We start from the raw sequence: 14,806 nt of genomic DNA, 5'->3' as shown, positions 1-14,806 counted from the left end.
TCTACTCAGTTGTCTGTCACTGAGTTCAGCTGCTGTGAAAATGGTTTGTCCAGAAACATGTTTTTTGTAATGAAGTGAAACTTTTTTTTCAATTTCAAGGCAGTCGAAAGAACCCCTTTTTGGTTTCACCAAGTTATAACAAATGGGCACCTTGGAAAGAACTCAGCAGTGATGAGACAGATTCAGCTGGCCTGTGAGTGGTTGGAGGAGAACCAACACCACTTTACTGGAAAGATTCGCCTATCAAAGGTCTTGAAGATGAAAGAGGATGAGGCCTTGTTGGCCATCACAATGCGGGACCTTTTTATGAACACCATGCTCTATGAAGGTGAAATGCATGAAGATGAAATCCGGGCTTCCTTCCTTTTTACTTTTCAGAGACTAGAGGACATGGTGTTTTTCATGCTGGAAATCCGTGATAGAAGAGAAATTTGTGTGTCTTGCCTGCACAACCCTCACATGTAACATGCAGTCAGTAGTGGGGTAGATATGTGTGAATATTGTTCAATTGTTTGTAGTTTTAGGTTTTGTAAAATGCCTTGTTTTTTTACCCATTAAATTTTTTTGAAAAAGCAAAACAGAAAGTTGTGTTCTTGAAACTTAATATACTAAAATGAAATGTAGTATCTTATTAATATCTTCTTATTATAAAAATTTTCCTAAAAAGAAGATTGATTTTTGTGTTAGCTGCACATTTTGCTAATTAAGGTTAATAGAACTAAAATAATTCCAGTGGAGTATGTGACTAATAAATTGTTAAATAAGTGACTCTTCCAGTCTACTACCAAATGTTGCTGAGTGGTTGCCTCTTTACCAGTCTTAGAGCACACTTGTCTTCTTTTTTCTTTAGTGTTGCAAAGTCACAAGGCTGGATTCAGACTACTGGTCGGGCTATTCATTATCATTTGATTAAGATAGCATAATGCATAGTCCATCCAAAATTATATTCACATATTCCATCTAAATTATATTCACAACTAACCTGTTGTAGAGCATGCATTCATTTTTCTTGCTTGAGCTGGAGACCCTAAGTGTACATTTAAAAGGAACAAACAAGACAAAAACAGCAGACAGGTGTGATTTTTGTCACAGAAATGATGCGGACCATGCTGGAAAATCATGAAATCATGAAAAATATTAATCAGGTAAATAAAAACTTATATCATTTAATTTGGAGGAATAAGCTTCACTATTTGAATAAAAAAACTCTCTATAATCCTGTTAATCAAGGTGGGTTAAATGTACTCGATTTTGAATCATCCAACATTATACTCAAAGTCAAATGGATTCAAAATTACATTTGTTCGAGAGATAGGTTATGGTTTTACATACCAAATACAATTTTTAAGAAAGTTGGAGGCATTGACTTTCTTCTTAATTGTAACTTTGATGTCAGTAGACTTCCCATTAAATTATCTAATTTCCATAAACAGGTCTTACTATCATGGATGATTATGTATAAGCACAACTTTTCCCCTCACAAATGTTTAATTTGGAACAATAAATATATTAAGCACAGAAATAAATCTTTTTTTTTTTTTTTTTTTTTTGTCAGTTGGTTTAAAAATATATATTTTATTGGTGTCACAACTGTTTAACAGCAATAGTAATTTACTTACACACTCTGAATTCTCTGGAAAATATTCCTTCCCAGTATATTTTAAGGAATTTATGATTTATGATTTATGACTGTGATTGATGCTATACCTGTTGAACTTATTGAATTATTAAAATATAACATTGTTTCAAGACCAAATATTGACTTTACTGTTACGTTGGAAGGTATAAGTATTACAGATAAAAAAAATTAATAACAACTATCTTAGGAAAATCTGTCAAAATTGTGCATCTCCATCAGCTAAAAGTTTTTGGAATGCACAATTTCAAAATATTAATTGGGAAGAAACCTTTAAAATTACAAGATGATATTGTGTGACCAATAAGATTTGTGAGGTCTCCTTTAAGATTATTCACAGGATTTACCCTGTTAAACAAGTTATTGCAAGATTTAGGAAAGATATTGATTTAAAATGTGCTTTTTGTAACTTTGAAATTGAAAGCATTGTACACCTCTTTTTTGACTGTATTTATACAAAAATGTTCTGGTGTGATTTAGAATATTTTATTAAGATGAATACGGTTATTGATGTGCATTTAAGGAAAGAGGATGTTTTGTTTTATTTTGATAGTAAAATTGAACATAAAGCATGGTATATTATACATTTATTGTTGATTTATGGAATTTTTTTTTATTCATAAATGTAAATGGTCGTCACAGAAACCAAACTTCATACACTTCAAAATAGAAGTAAAGTATTACTTTAATTTGTTAACAGGAGTAAAAAACAGTAAAGCGCTAAAGAGTATTAACTTTTATAAAGCCTTAAATGTCACCTTTTGAATCTTAATGTTATATGCATTGTATATTGTATAATTTATAGCCTTTTGAAATCTGTATATTGTCGATATATCTTTTTGTAAGGTTTTTATTTATTTACTTATTTAGTTTATTTCTTATGCTTTCAGTTGGTTTGACTGCCATGTTATATTGGTTAAAGCAATGAAAAAATAAAAAATAAAAAAAAATAAAAAATAAAAAAGTTGGGGTGCCGGTGGGTTCAGCTCCACGCATTCGGTTCTGCAGTGAGCGCCACTTGGGCCAATTCTGCGACATGTAGGTGTCAGTTTACGGCTATCCGTAAACGGCGACTTACTGTCGTAATACGCGAGTTGCCCGTTACTTTTATTCGCTTTCTTCATAACATCAGTTGCACCCAGTACTGCAAATTTACTGGATCATTTTGAGCGAATTTAAGTTTATTCGATATAGTAATAATCAAAGAGTCATAAGGAAATGTCAGTCTAAATTAAAGTCTCGATGATGGTCGCTTTGTTTATAGTCGGTGCGGCTGCTCAAACAACGGGAAACATTAACGTACAGACCGGAGCAGATTAATATTAACAATCTCCACTGATCATCATCATTTATTCAACTCGACAGCAGAATGAACAGATTTATTTCACTCTTGCTTTTCTTAATATTCGTGGACAGTAAGTGTTTGATCTCTGTTGATTCTTTAACACCTTCGGTTTCACTTTCTACAAGCGGAAAATTTTTCAATTGACCAAAAATTAAAATAGGTTAAAACTGCACATCAAAGTAGTTTTTGCCTTTATGAGGATGTTATTACTTTATTACTAAAATCTTATTTTCAAACAATGTGTTTTAAGTGTTTTAATTGAGAATCATATGACCACACCAGTCAAAATGTCATATGGGACAACGTACTTACTTAATGAATATATAAAGTGAGGCAGTAACCAATAATTAAAGCTCGGAAAATAAAACTTGCACAATTATTTTTTCTCATTATAATGTGTTTGCTTTAAACGTGACATACTTGTTAAAGTTCTTTACCCACATTTTAACACTGCAGTGTGATTTAAGCTGCAAAATGTCTGAAAATGTTTTACAGTACTTGGCATCATACTATTATTGTTTTCTCAACTCCATAAAATGAAATTATGCATTTTAAGGGAAAAAATCAGCGTTATCCCGCCTGACTGAAATTGTTAATTGGTATGACACCTTATGAGTTTACACATGAATTGTCATTTTTACACAACTTACACATAATTGATGTTCATCAATAATTAAATTTTTATGTTATGCAAAGGGAGTCACACTGAAAATAGTTTTTTCAAGGAAATTAATTAGGCTACGCTGTAAAGAAACCTTGCTGCTCTCTTTGTTTGACAGTGGCATCTAGAAAAATCATCAAAATGTGAAAACTGTACATTTACATATTAACTGTTAATGATGAATAATTATATAAATATTAAGTATCTAGGCAAAGGAAAAACATTATAAATGTGGTGCATTTTGACACGTTTAAACATGAAATAATTAATAACGCACTATGTACAATGAAGTATGCTTAATAACATGCTTTATTAACAGAGAATAAAAGTTATTTCATGTTTATTAAGGCTTTATTAATGTGTAATGATGCTACACTTAATATACAATGTGACCCAGCAATGAATCAACAATAATATAGGCTAATTTGACCTAGTGTGTGTGTGTATGTGTGTAACATCCTGTCTTATAACATGTCAAAATAAAATATCCCATAAAATTGCTCCAGATTACTTGTTATCCCGGATGAAATTGGCTGACTGCCAGTTTTGGGACAGAATGCTCCAAAGCATAACAATCAACTGGATGTCATATTTTTTTTAATATTTAAATATATTGTTGGTAACACTCACACAATAATGCCTGTGGCAGAGATTTTTGGTTTTATTTGATTTTTAACACTTTTTGTAGCTTTTTTGCATTTCACCATGAGGTCCGGACAGTTATCCGGTATGACACTGTGTGATTATAATGTCTAATAATTCTTAAACTTTGTAAAACCCTCATTACATGTTCATATAATTTAATAAACAGACATTAATAGATTCAATGAATGTGTTTTTTAGAAACATTTCCTAATATTTACTCCATAAAGGGGTTTGGACATCAAAATTGCACGTCACGTCATTGGTCCATATATATATATATATATATATATATATATATATATATGATATATGATATATAATATATACGCTGAACGAAGTTTTAGCCTTAGACAAGTGATCTGAAAAAAAAACAGCTCTTTGAAAATCATTGTTTTATGTAAAATTATCTAACTCTGTTCTTTGAATTGTTAGATGGCTTTTTAATGGTTGTTTTAATTAATGAGAAATGTTTTATGTCTTTTATACACTCCTGAATACTTTATCATTGATCGGACTTGATCATCTTTCAGAAAACTTTGAACACAGACAGTACGCACTTTGTGTTATGAGCCAATTTCTATTCTAAATTTAATAATCATTATGTTGTGTTAGAAATGAAGTACTTGGCTCTTATATTGTCATGGTTCTAAAGCTTTTTGTGGGGGAAAATACTGACCTTTGTATTAAAGGAATAGTTCACCCAAAAATGTGCTGATAATTTACTCACCCTCAGGCCATCCGAGATATACACTACTGGTCAAAAGTTTTGAAACACTTGACTGAAATGTTTCTCATGATCTTAAAAATCTTTTGATCTGAAGGCGTATGCTTAAATGTTTAAAATTAGTTTTGTAGACAAAAATATATTTGTGCCACCGTATTAATTTATTTCATTATAAAACTAAAATTTAATTAAAAAGAAAAAGTTTTTGAAATTGATGACTTGGACCAAATAATAAAGAAAAGCAGCCAATAAGTGCCCAACATAGATGGGAACTCCTTCAATACTGTTTGAAAAGCATCCCAGGGTGATACCTCAAGAAGTTGTTTGAGAAAATGTCAAGAGTACATATCTGCAAATTCTAGGTAAAGGGTGACTACTTTGAAGATGCTAAAATATAACACAGTTTTGATTTATTTTGGATTTTGTTTAGTCACAACATAATTCCCATAGTTCCATTTATGTTATTCCATAGTTTTGATGACTTTATTATTATTCTAAAATGTAAAAAAAAAAAGTGTTTCGAAACTTTTGACTGGTAGTGTATATGACTTTCTTTCTTCAGAACAGGATTTAAGATTTTTAGGAAAGTTTCCAATGCAAGTGAATGGACACTAGTTTTTGATGGACCAAAAAGCAAATTTAGTCAGCATCAAAGTAATCCACACGATCAAGTAATGTCTTCTGAAGTTAATCAATACGCTTGTATGAAAAACGAATCGGTAATTAAAAATGTTTTAACTTCAAAAAATCGCTTCCTGCTAGTACTCGGCGCCTCATGTTGCTGTCGCGTGATGTAATCACGTTGCCGCATATATAAGGAGAAATGCAGAGGCCCTAAAACGGATCCCTGTGGCACTCCATACTTAACTTTTGTTAAGCGAGAGTTAGGTCAATTCAAACAGCTACAGAGAGTTGGTCGAAGCGGCGAATTAAAGTTAAAAATGTTTTAATTAGCGATTCGTTTTTCACACAAACGTCAACTTCAGAAGATGTTACTTAATCAACTGGAGTCATGTGGATTACTTTGATGCTGACTAAATTTGCTTTTTGGACCGTCAACATTTTTTGTCCATTCAGTTGCATTGGATGAAGCTAAAAAGATTGGTAACTTTCCTAAAAATCTTATATTTATAATTTGATAATGAAATTAAATGGAACTTTAAAACATGGAATTTTGGAAAAATAATTAAAAAAAAAGGAAAAAAGGATTTAGGGAAAAACAAACAAGTGTTAGAAACACTTAGGAAACATGCATATCTTTTAATTTATTATTTGTTATTTACATTGAAATTTAACTTTAAATAGGATAAAGGCGTCACGAACTGCCTCGTGTTTTTTCCCTCACATTCAGTTCAGTTAAGTGACTGTTTAGTTTTCCCCTTTGTTCATGGACTACTCTTCCCAGCATGCACCTTTTGTTTACACTCACCTGCCCTCCATCTTCCACAGCTGTTCCCTGTTCCCTCATCATTCATCTGTGTGTATATATATATATATATATATATATATATATATATATATATATATATATATATATATATATATACACCCTCTTGTTTCCTTCACTGATTGTCAGTTCTTGTTCTTATGATAAGCTGTAGCATTTATGTATACATTTAGTTCATTTGTATTCTTCTTTTTATTGTATTACCTTCTTGCTATCATTGAAAAGCTGCAATTAGATCCTAAGCCTCTTTTCTAAAAGATCACCACCAGGTGTATATTGCTGTGGGCCCCCTTCCTATAAAAAAAATAAATAATACAGTTTAGAATTTGTTGTGGGGACCTTTGGGCCCATAGAATCATTACCACTTATCACCCCACTAGCTACGGCCCTGGCCAAATACAAGAAGATCTAACTCAAACTAAAACCAGTGTTTCCAGCCAATTTAACGTCACGACACTCCATGAGGGATTTTTTCAAGATCAGTGCACCATGTTAGGTTGTTTCGGGACTTGTTTTAATCCGGATCATCTGCTGTAAGCAACGAAATGTCATTTTCCATATTCTGTTTATGTTTAATTTATTAATATGCATAACCCGATTACACTTAAAGGATTAGTTCACCAAAAAATTTTCATTTGCTGATTATTTACTCACCCTCAGGCCATCCAAGATGTACATGACTTTCTTCATCAGAACAGAAATGAACATTTTTAGGAATGTATACCAGCTCTGTAGCTTCATCCAATGCAAGTGAACAGTCATCAATTTTTGACAGTTCAAAAAGCATATTTAGGCAGCATCAAAGTAATCCACACGACTCCAGTCGATCATGTAGCGTCTTCTGAAGTGAATCGATACGTTTGTGTGAAAAAATAAATAACGAATTAAAACATTTGTAACTTTATAAAATCGCTTCCTGTTAGCACTAGGCGCCTGTTGTTGCTGTCGTGTGACGTCATCATGTTGGCGCATTCACGTGAGAATTCAGAAGTTTGGCTCTGTTCACCACAGAGGACCATATTTCATGCAAGAGTTGGGTCAGTTCAAACAGCTACAGAGAGTTGGTCGAAGCGGCAATTTAAAGTTAAAATTTTTTTAATTAGCGATTTGTTTTTTACACAAACTTATTGATTCACTTCAGAAGATGTTACTTAATCATATGGAGTCATGTGGATTACTTTGATGCTGCCTAAATATGCTTTTTGGACCATCAGAAATGTATGGCAGTTCACTTGCATTGGATGGAGCTACAGAGTTGGGATGCTTTCCTAAAAATGTTCATTTCTGTTCTGATGAAGAAAGAAAGTCATATACATCTTGGATGGCCTGAGGGTGAGCTAAAAAAAGCACATTTTCATTTTTGGATGAACAATTCCTTTTAGTATACTTTTTTCACATTTGCACTCACTCATCTGACATAGTTATTACTGTGACGACACTCTCGGGATGTGTTCGTTTTTGTCTGGTTGTGTGTGTGTCTGCTGTTCATAAGGAAGGCATAATAAATAAATGCTGATGTGGAGCACAGGGCATTAAAGGTGCACTCAGTAAGTTTTTACAAATTAAAACATGAATATCACTTTTGAGAAACTTGTTGAAAATGAAGTACAGTAACAATTGATGAAGACTCACAGTCACATCAGTAACCTTATAAAAGCTGTTTAATCTTGCATGGAGCAAGGGTCCCCTCATGGGGGTTGCCATGTTGAGATCACATGAGCAGCCAAATATTACTTGCTTAATGTCAGTAACCACCCTGTTATTGGACACTTTCACTGATGGTTTAAATTAACCATGGCTTACTGTAAATAGTGAATTTCTACATTGGTATCTGTAACTGAAAACTACTGTGTTTGAATGATCCTGCATCCAAGCCGCTAGGTGTCACTGTAAGTCCAAGACGACATGAACACAAACTCACTGTGTGCACCTTTAAACAAGTTTTTGGCTTGTTTTTGTAATTCGGTTTCTGCTCTGCCCCTCTCTGGATCCTTTGTCTGCTCTTGCTTCTTTTCGAGAACAAACTTTGACTGTTTCTTTTACTACAAGTTTGCCTGCTTTCTGTACATAAAAGCTATCACCTAACTGTCTATTCTGTCTGTGCTTATGTCCTGTGACAGAGTGTCCAAACTTTTCACTGTTACAGTCTGAATAATAAACTGCATAATAATAACAAACTTAAAAATAAATATAATGCATTTCTGTATATTATTAACTTAAATTCTCATACATTGTAATTTTATGACATGGCTTCAAGTACAAAGGCCAGCAACATTGTGTAGAAGTCTCATTTTAATCTCTAATATTTCCTCTTTTCTGCAGTTGTGTTTGGTGCTGAGACTGATCAAGTAAAGACAGTGACGGAGGGAGGTTCTGTTACTCTAAACACTGACAATGGAACACAAGGATATATTATGTTAGAGTGGATGTTTGTACCAATTAAGTCTATTATAGCTCGAGTAGATGGAGAATTCAAGAAGGTCTCATATGTTGATAATAAGCTATTCAGAGACAGAATACAGCTGGATCAGACTGGATTTCTCACCATCAGAAACATCCGAACCAAACACTCTGGTCAGTATAAAGCAGAGATCACCAGCAGCAAAGGGACCTCATCCAAGATATTCAGTGTTATTGTCAATGGTGAGTATATCAAGTCGTTTAATGTAATAATTATGTAAGTGATGATGAAAGGCATGATATTACCTGTGGCAGTGTACTTCCTTCAGACATATATAGCTTCATGTTGGGCAGATCTTCAGGAGCCTGGACTAAAATGCAACTATGAGTGCTGAAGTCAGCTGATTTTAGTAATAGACCTACCTAGCTCTGTGAAAAAGAAATCATGATGTGTGCTTGTGTTGGAATTCAACAGACACTGAAATGGCTGCCATACATGTAGAGATGCTGATTTAATAAAAATTTGGAGTGGTCTCTTAATTTTTTTCAGAGCTGTATATGTTTAAATTTGTATATTTGTAAAATCTTAAGTGGATTTTAACTTTTCAGTGTTTTTTAGTTTATTCAGTTAAAGTATTTACGTTTTGCTTTATTTTTATTTTTTATTCTTGCCATGAAAATAGCCTTTGCACTTAATGATGTACTACTGCTTCTACTAATCAGTGATGAAACATCAATTGCTAAAGTCTCACTGAGCCTGCAGAAGTTAGAGTAATTACTATGACAACCAACTTAAACATGCTCGCAAAAGCGACTCCGGTCTGAACAGAAAGAAAACTTGTAATTTAAGAAAAATACCCTCCCTTTGCAGTGTGAACAAAGAGTGGTAATTAAACTTAACTTGTGTGTGGAATTGTTCTTGTAGATTCTCCACTAGTTCATAAACAGAAAGAAGAACTGAAGACCATGTCAGTGAAGGAAGGAGATACAGTCATTCTAAACAATAATGGTGGAACACATGGAGATGAGCTGATACTGTGGAGGTTTGGACCTGAAGGCTCTCTCATAGCTAAATGTGATAAAGAGGACAATAATATCTCACTATATGATAGTGCTGACGGGAGTTTCAAAGGCAGACTTCAGCTAGATCAGACTGGATCTCTCACCATCACAAACACCAGAGTTAAAGACACTGGATTTTATCATCTACATATCACCAACAACATAGAGACCAAACACAGGATATTCAGTGTTGCTGTCAGTGGTGAGTAGATCAACTTCTTGAGTAATTTAATGATCTTTAGATTAACAGTCTGAATCATTTTATAGTTTTAAAGGGGTCATGAATTGGAAAATCAAACTTGCCATGATATCTTGACATGTAAGAGTTCATAGCACTATAAAAACATACTGTAAATTTCAGAACAGAAAACTTCTTCTTTAATCCAAAAAAAGGCTTTATTGAAACCAAGGTGCCAAAATGGCTTGTTCTCTATTTCCTCCTCACTAATACGTCATAGTGAGGTATTACATCAGCACAGGCCAGCCTCTGCATAAACAGATCAACGCCTGCTTTATCGCCGACACTGCTTAGGCCTGCCCACCGGTCTTGCCGTTAGAGTAGAGCGATGAGATTATTTTTGGAGCAACAGGAAGTGTCACGATGGCTATGAAGATGTCAAGACGTTGTGCAGTGCCAGGTTGTGGGAAACTAGATTTCTTGCATTTGCTTCGCAAGGATCCCAACATTAAGAAAGAGAAGGCTGACGTTTATTTTTGATGAAGTCCCGGATCGTGTCGGTAAGAACGTGTTTGTTTGCTCGCTTCATTTTGCCGATGATTCTTTCACAAACAAAACACAGTTCGAAGCAGGCTTTGCAGAGAGACTTAAATTAAAAGTTGATGCAGTGCCAACTATATTGGACCCGACAGTGATGTCGCAACAAACAAGTGTGAGTATCCATGTTAACTGTTTTGCTTCGTATGTTACAGACTGTTAGATGTGTACTGAGTATTTGATTGATCCTAGTGATTTTAGACGCTCGTGTATTAGTTTTAATGCACAGGGATCTCTATGCATCTTGATCTGTTGGCATGATGGCACAATTGCCACAGATACACCTAAAGAGTATTGATATCAATATATTTAGACAATCTCTTTCCTTTTTAATGAAAATATGACTCATTGTAATGAACAACGTATGTGTTTGTCACTACACTGAATATATGATGAAAGATGATTATATGACGAGCGACAGTGTGACAAACACCGGTGAATGTATCCTGTATACGTTTACATGTTGCACAGTAAATTTATCCTTTCACAGTTATAAATGTGATAGCACCATGTATTAACTCTTTATTTGGTACTGTCATGCGTTACTCAGCATTTGAAAAACACAGAAATGTTTCACCGTTGGAAAATGCCCCAACTATGTAACACACCGCTGTGTCGCGTCTTGGTTCAAACAATAATAAAAGTAATACCTATTACACAAATAGACAAGTAAATTACAGTGATTACTTACCACGCTGCCACAGACTGCAGTATCCGTGGTGTTTGTGGAGGGGGTTAATTCGGGATCAGGCTCTGGCTCAAATATATATGGTTGAAATCCTTCGGTTGTCATTTTTTTAACCATCCGAAGTTTTCAAAACAACCCCACATGTGCATAATGGTGGGGGCATTTACACTTATCCACATGCAAAGATGTTACCCAATCACAGCAGTGGGCGTTTACACTGAAGTCTTCAAGAACACATGCCCCAAAAAACTGAGCATTTGAATCAAAGTCACAAAAACTGAATTGAAAATGACCAATTATTCCTAAATTATGACTATTTAATGAAAAAATCACACTAACATTATAAGTGGACCTCAAGAAACATTATAAAATAAAATACAAATCCAATTCATGACACATCTAGTGAAAACTGAAATTGGTGGACTGAAATTGATGTAGGACTATGTACAGGAATTACTTTGTAATTGGACAGGTGTAACAATGCTCATGAAGCACAAGCACTCCTTTGTTAGAGAGCTCAGTAGTGAGCCACTATAAGTGTGCTTAAACAAAAAACCATAAATACAGAGACAGAAACTGATGTTCTGCCTCTCTGTCTGAGGAAATTAATGCATTGATAGGCATTTTGGGTATATCCTAATGAAACTTTTTATAGAGTGTCTGAGAACATGCATATATAAGGTGTTTTCCACTGCAGGAACTTTTCATAGATCCTGGAACTATTTCGGGTTCACATTGTTTTTCCGCCACATGAACTAGTTCCACATGGAACTAAATCCTGAACCAAATCAGGAACCATTTTAGTACCTACTCCTGAGGTGGTACTTTCCTTGCAAAGTCAAAACAGCGAACGCTTCTTGTTGGTTAAGAAAAATATCCACCATTTTTTCTGGTTAGCAAGATTCAATGAAACATTTGTTGAGTTGTTGATATTTTAGGTTTTTGATCTAAAAAACAAAGAACCACCGCACATCTGAGATTATGAGAAAAAAATTATGAAGAGAATAAACAAGAAAAATTCTGCACACTGCTGTCTCTTGCAAACTGTATACACGCGATAGTGGCATGTGCTTGACGGCAGAAGCAAGTGTCCTCACCAAACCCTGGCGGGCTCTCGCTTCTGCCGTCAAATGTCTGGCGCCCTTGCGTCTCAATAAATTTGCAAGATGGACAGACACTGCTGTGCAGGATCTGCAGAGTATTTATGGAGAAGAAAAATGCAGTTTGAAACGTTGACGTCCATAACGGAGAAGGTGTACAAAGAAAATCTGCCCATATTAAGTTAGCCTGAATTTTTTGCACTGCCTCGTTTGCTTCCTTTAAAGGCTTCACTGCTTGCATTATGCACTAATAAAGATATTTCTACTTTACCTCATGATCATAAGTGGACTTTTTTAAGTTCATAATATGTACATACTATCAATCCTACGTTAGATAATAGACAGTATCACAGCATTGATTTAATTGCTAGTTGAAATCTGTGTTAGAAAACTCAATGCACAGCATTTTCAAGTGCAATTGTGTTTATTAAAGCACATATATGTTCATACAAAGGTAGCAACAACAGTTGACTATAGATGATGATAGCGTTAAAGCCGTCTCTTCTCTGCTCTTACAAATCCGAGCGCATAGAACTACTTGTTGAAAACCTAATAAAAGCTTCAGCCAATTTGGCCTTCATGACAAGGACTCAGTAACAGATCCTCTTTCAGTTCCATTAATGACGGTCTTGCTTTATCATTACAGCTTTAGGTCTGTCTTCAGGTGGTATAACAGGAATGTGTGTTAGTGTTCTGCTGCTCGTGGCTGCTACTGCTGCTGCTGGTGTGATTTACAGGACCTGTAAACCAAAGGGTAAGTATTACTGTAACAAGGTTAACATGGGCAAGGAGGAGGCGGGAACCGGACAAACCATCAAAAAAATGTTTAATGAAAACTTAAAAGGACACAAACATAAACACACACGACAGCTGCGTGTGGCTCCCTCTCTCCCGAACTGCCGCATCCGGCTCAGCTTTAGCCCTCTCCTCGGCTGATTAGCCCGATTGGGGGCCGGCCGTGCGCACTCATGGCCCAGCCCCGCCCTCCACCTCGTCACAATTACCTACAGCTTATAGAGCCAGAGAAAACTAATTTGTGCTACAGTAGAGTTTAAAGGTGTAATGTTTTTGTTAATAATCAATATGTAAAATGTTGTTACAACTAGTTCTACTTGATTGATTTAGTGCAGTCATTATTGAAGTCCGTGATTGTCCAGTTTTGAGCTAAATGACATTACTATACTGTATTACTGAATCTCTGTATGATTGTACAGAACTCAGAATAAACTTTAGTTTAGAACACCACAAATACAGGCAGAGCGATACAGTTAACAGTAAAGCCAGTGCTGATGGTCTGAACTATCAGCACTCTTGGAATGCATCTCGGCCAATCAGATTTGAGGACTGGAACTAACTGTTGTATAAAATATTATAACACGTTGATTCAATTGCAGCATGAATAGATAACAGCATATATGCCTCGGATTGTTTGCGATTAACTCTTTTAGGGATTTAAAATGACTTCTAAGCTGTTGTGGGTTCAAGAGCTACTTTTAGCCTTAAATTGCTCCATGAATTACTCTTTGATGAAAAATGTCATATGAGAAAATCGCTCATCATTTTTAAGAGTTGCTCCTAAATTTGCATGCAAGTAGCTCCTAAATTTACATGTTAGTAGCTACTTTTATGCTTAAGATTTTTTTGTGACTATGGACCCTGATGTTCTGATCTGTTTAAATAAACCTAATGTTCAGTATTCAGTGCTGTGAACACATTCACCTGTTCTAATGTCAACATATGTTTCCTATGTTTCTCTCTTCTATGTGGTGCTGTGACATGAAGTGAAGAGAGTGATAATGATGAAGGGAGATCCTGTTCCTCTAAGCACTGATGATACTCGTATACAGAGATATGATGTGAATGTGTATTTTGGAAATGCTCTCATAGCTGAAATCAGAAGAGGGAAGGTCACACCAGTTGATGATGAGTACAGTAACAGACTGCAGCTGGATCAGACTGCTGGATCTCTGACCATCACAAACACCACAGACACAGACTCTGGAGATTATAAACTGAACATCATCATCCACAGCAGAGAGATTACATACAAGAGAATAAATGTTACTGTCTATGGTGAGTAGATCAACCCTTTTAATGTAATAATTATCAAACATGCTCTGAAATTAAAAGTGTTTTGCACTTGGTTTCTTTCAGAATTTTGACCTTTATGTGAACGCTCTAAATGAACCAAAGTAAGACCATCTCAAGAGATGGTCAGAGAAAAGTTCTCTTTCAGTCGCATGATGCACTTCTATTTCGTTTAGACTTTGATAGAAAAATAAATGTTCTTGGTGAATAGAATGTTGCAAATTTCCCTCAATAT

General features: G+C 34.8%; 1 protein-coding gene across 1 annotated transcript in view; it reads left to right on the top strand.

Moving 5' to 3' along the window:
* LOC127412254 (uncharacterized) overlaps positions 1-14,806 on the top strand; it is a 47,702-nt gene that overhangs the window by 14,187 nt on the left and 18,709 nt on the right. The window contains exons 7-11 of the mRNA XM_051648483.1: positions 134-328; positions 8,781-9,101; positions 9,784-10,122; positions 13,130-13,237; positions 14,266-14,556. Coding sequence (XP_051504443.1) covers positions 134-328; positions 8,781-9,101; positions 9,784-10,122; positions 13,130-13,237; positions 14,266-14,556 — 1,254 coding nt within the window. The remainder of the gene's footprint in view (positions 1-133; positions 329-8,780; positions 9,102-9,783; positions 10,123-13,129; positions 13,238-14,265; positions 14,557-14,806) is intronic.

The sequence above is a fragment of the Myxocyprinus asiaticus genome, chromosome 2 (genome assembly GCF_019703515.2).
Source record: "Myxocyprinus asiaticus isolate MX2 ecotype Aquarium Trade chromosome 2, UBuf_Myxa_2, whole genome shotgun sequence".
NCBI lineage: Eukaryota > Metazoa > Chordata > Actinopteri > Cypriniformes > Catostomidae > Myxocyprinus > Myxocyprinus asiaticus.
Note: the sequence above shows the minus strand (reverse complement) of the source record. Positions and strands in the feature narration are given on the sequence as shown.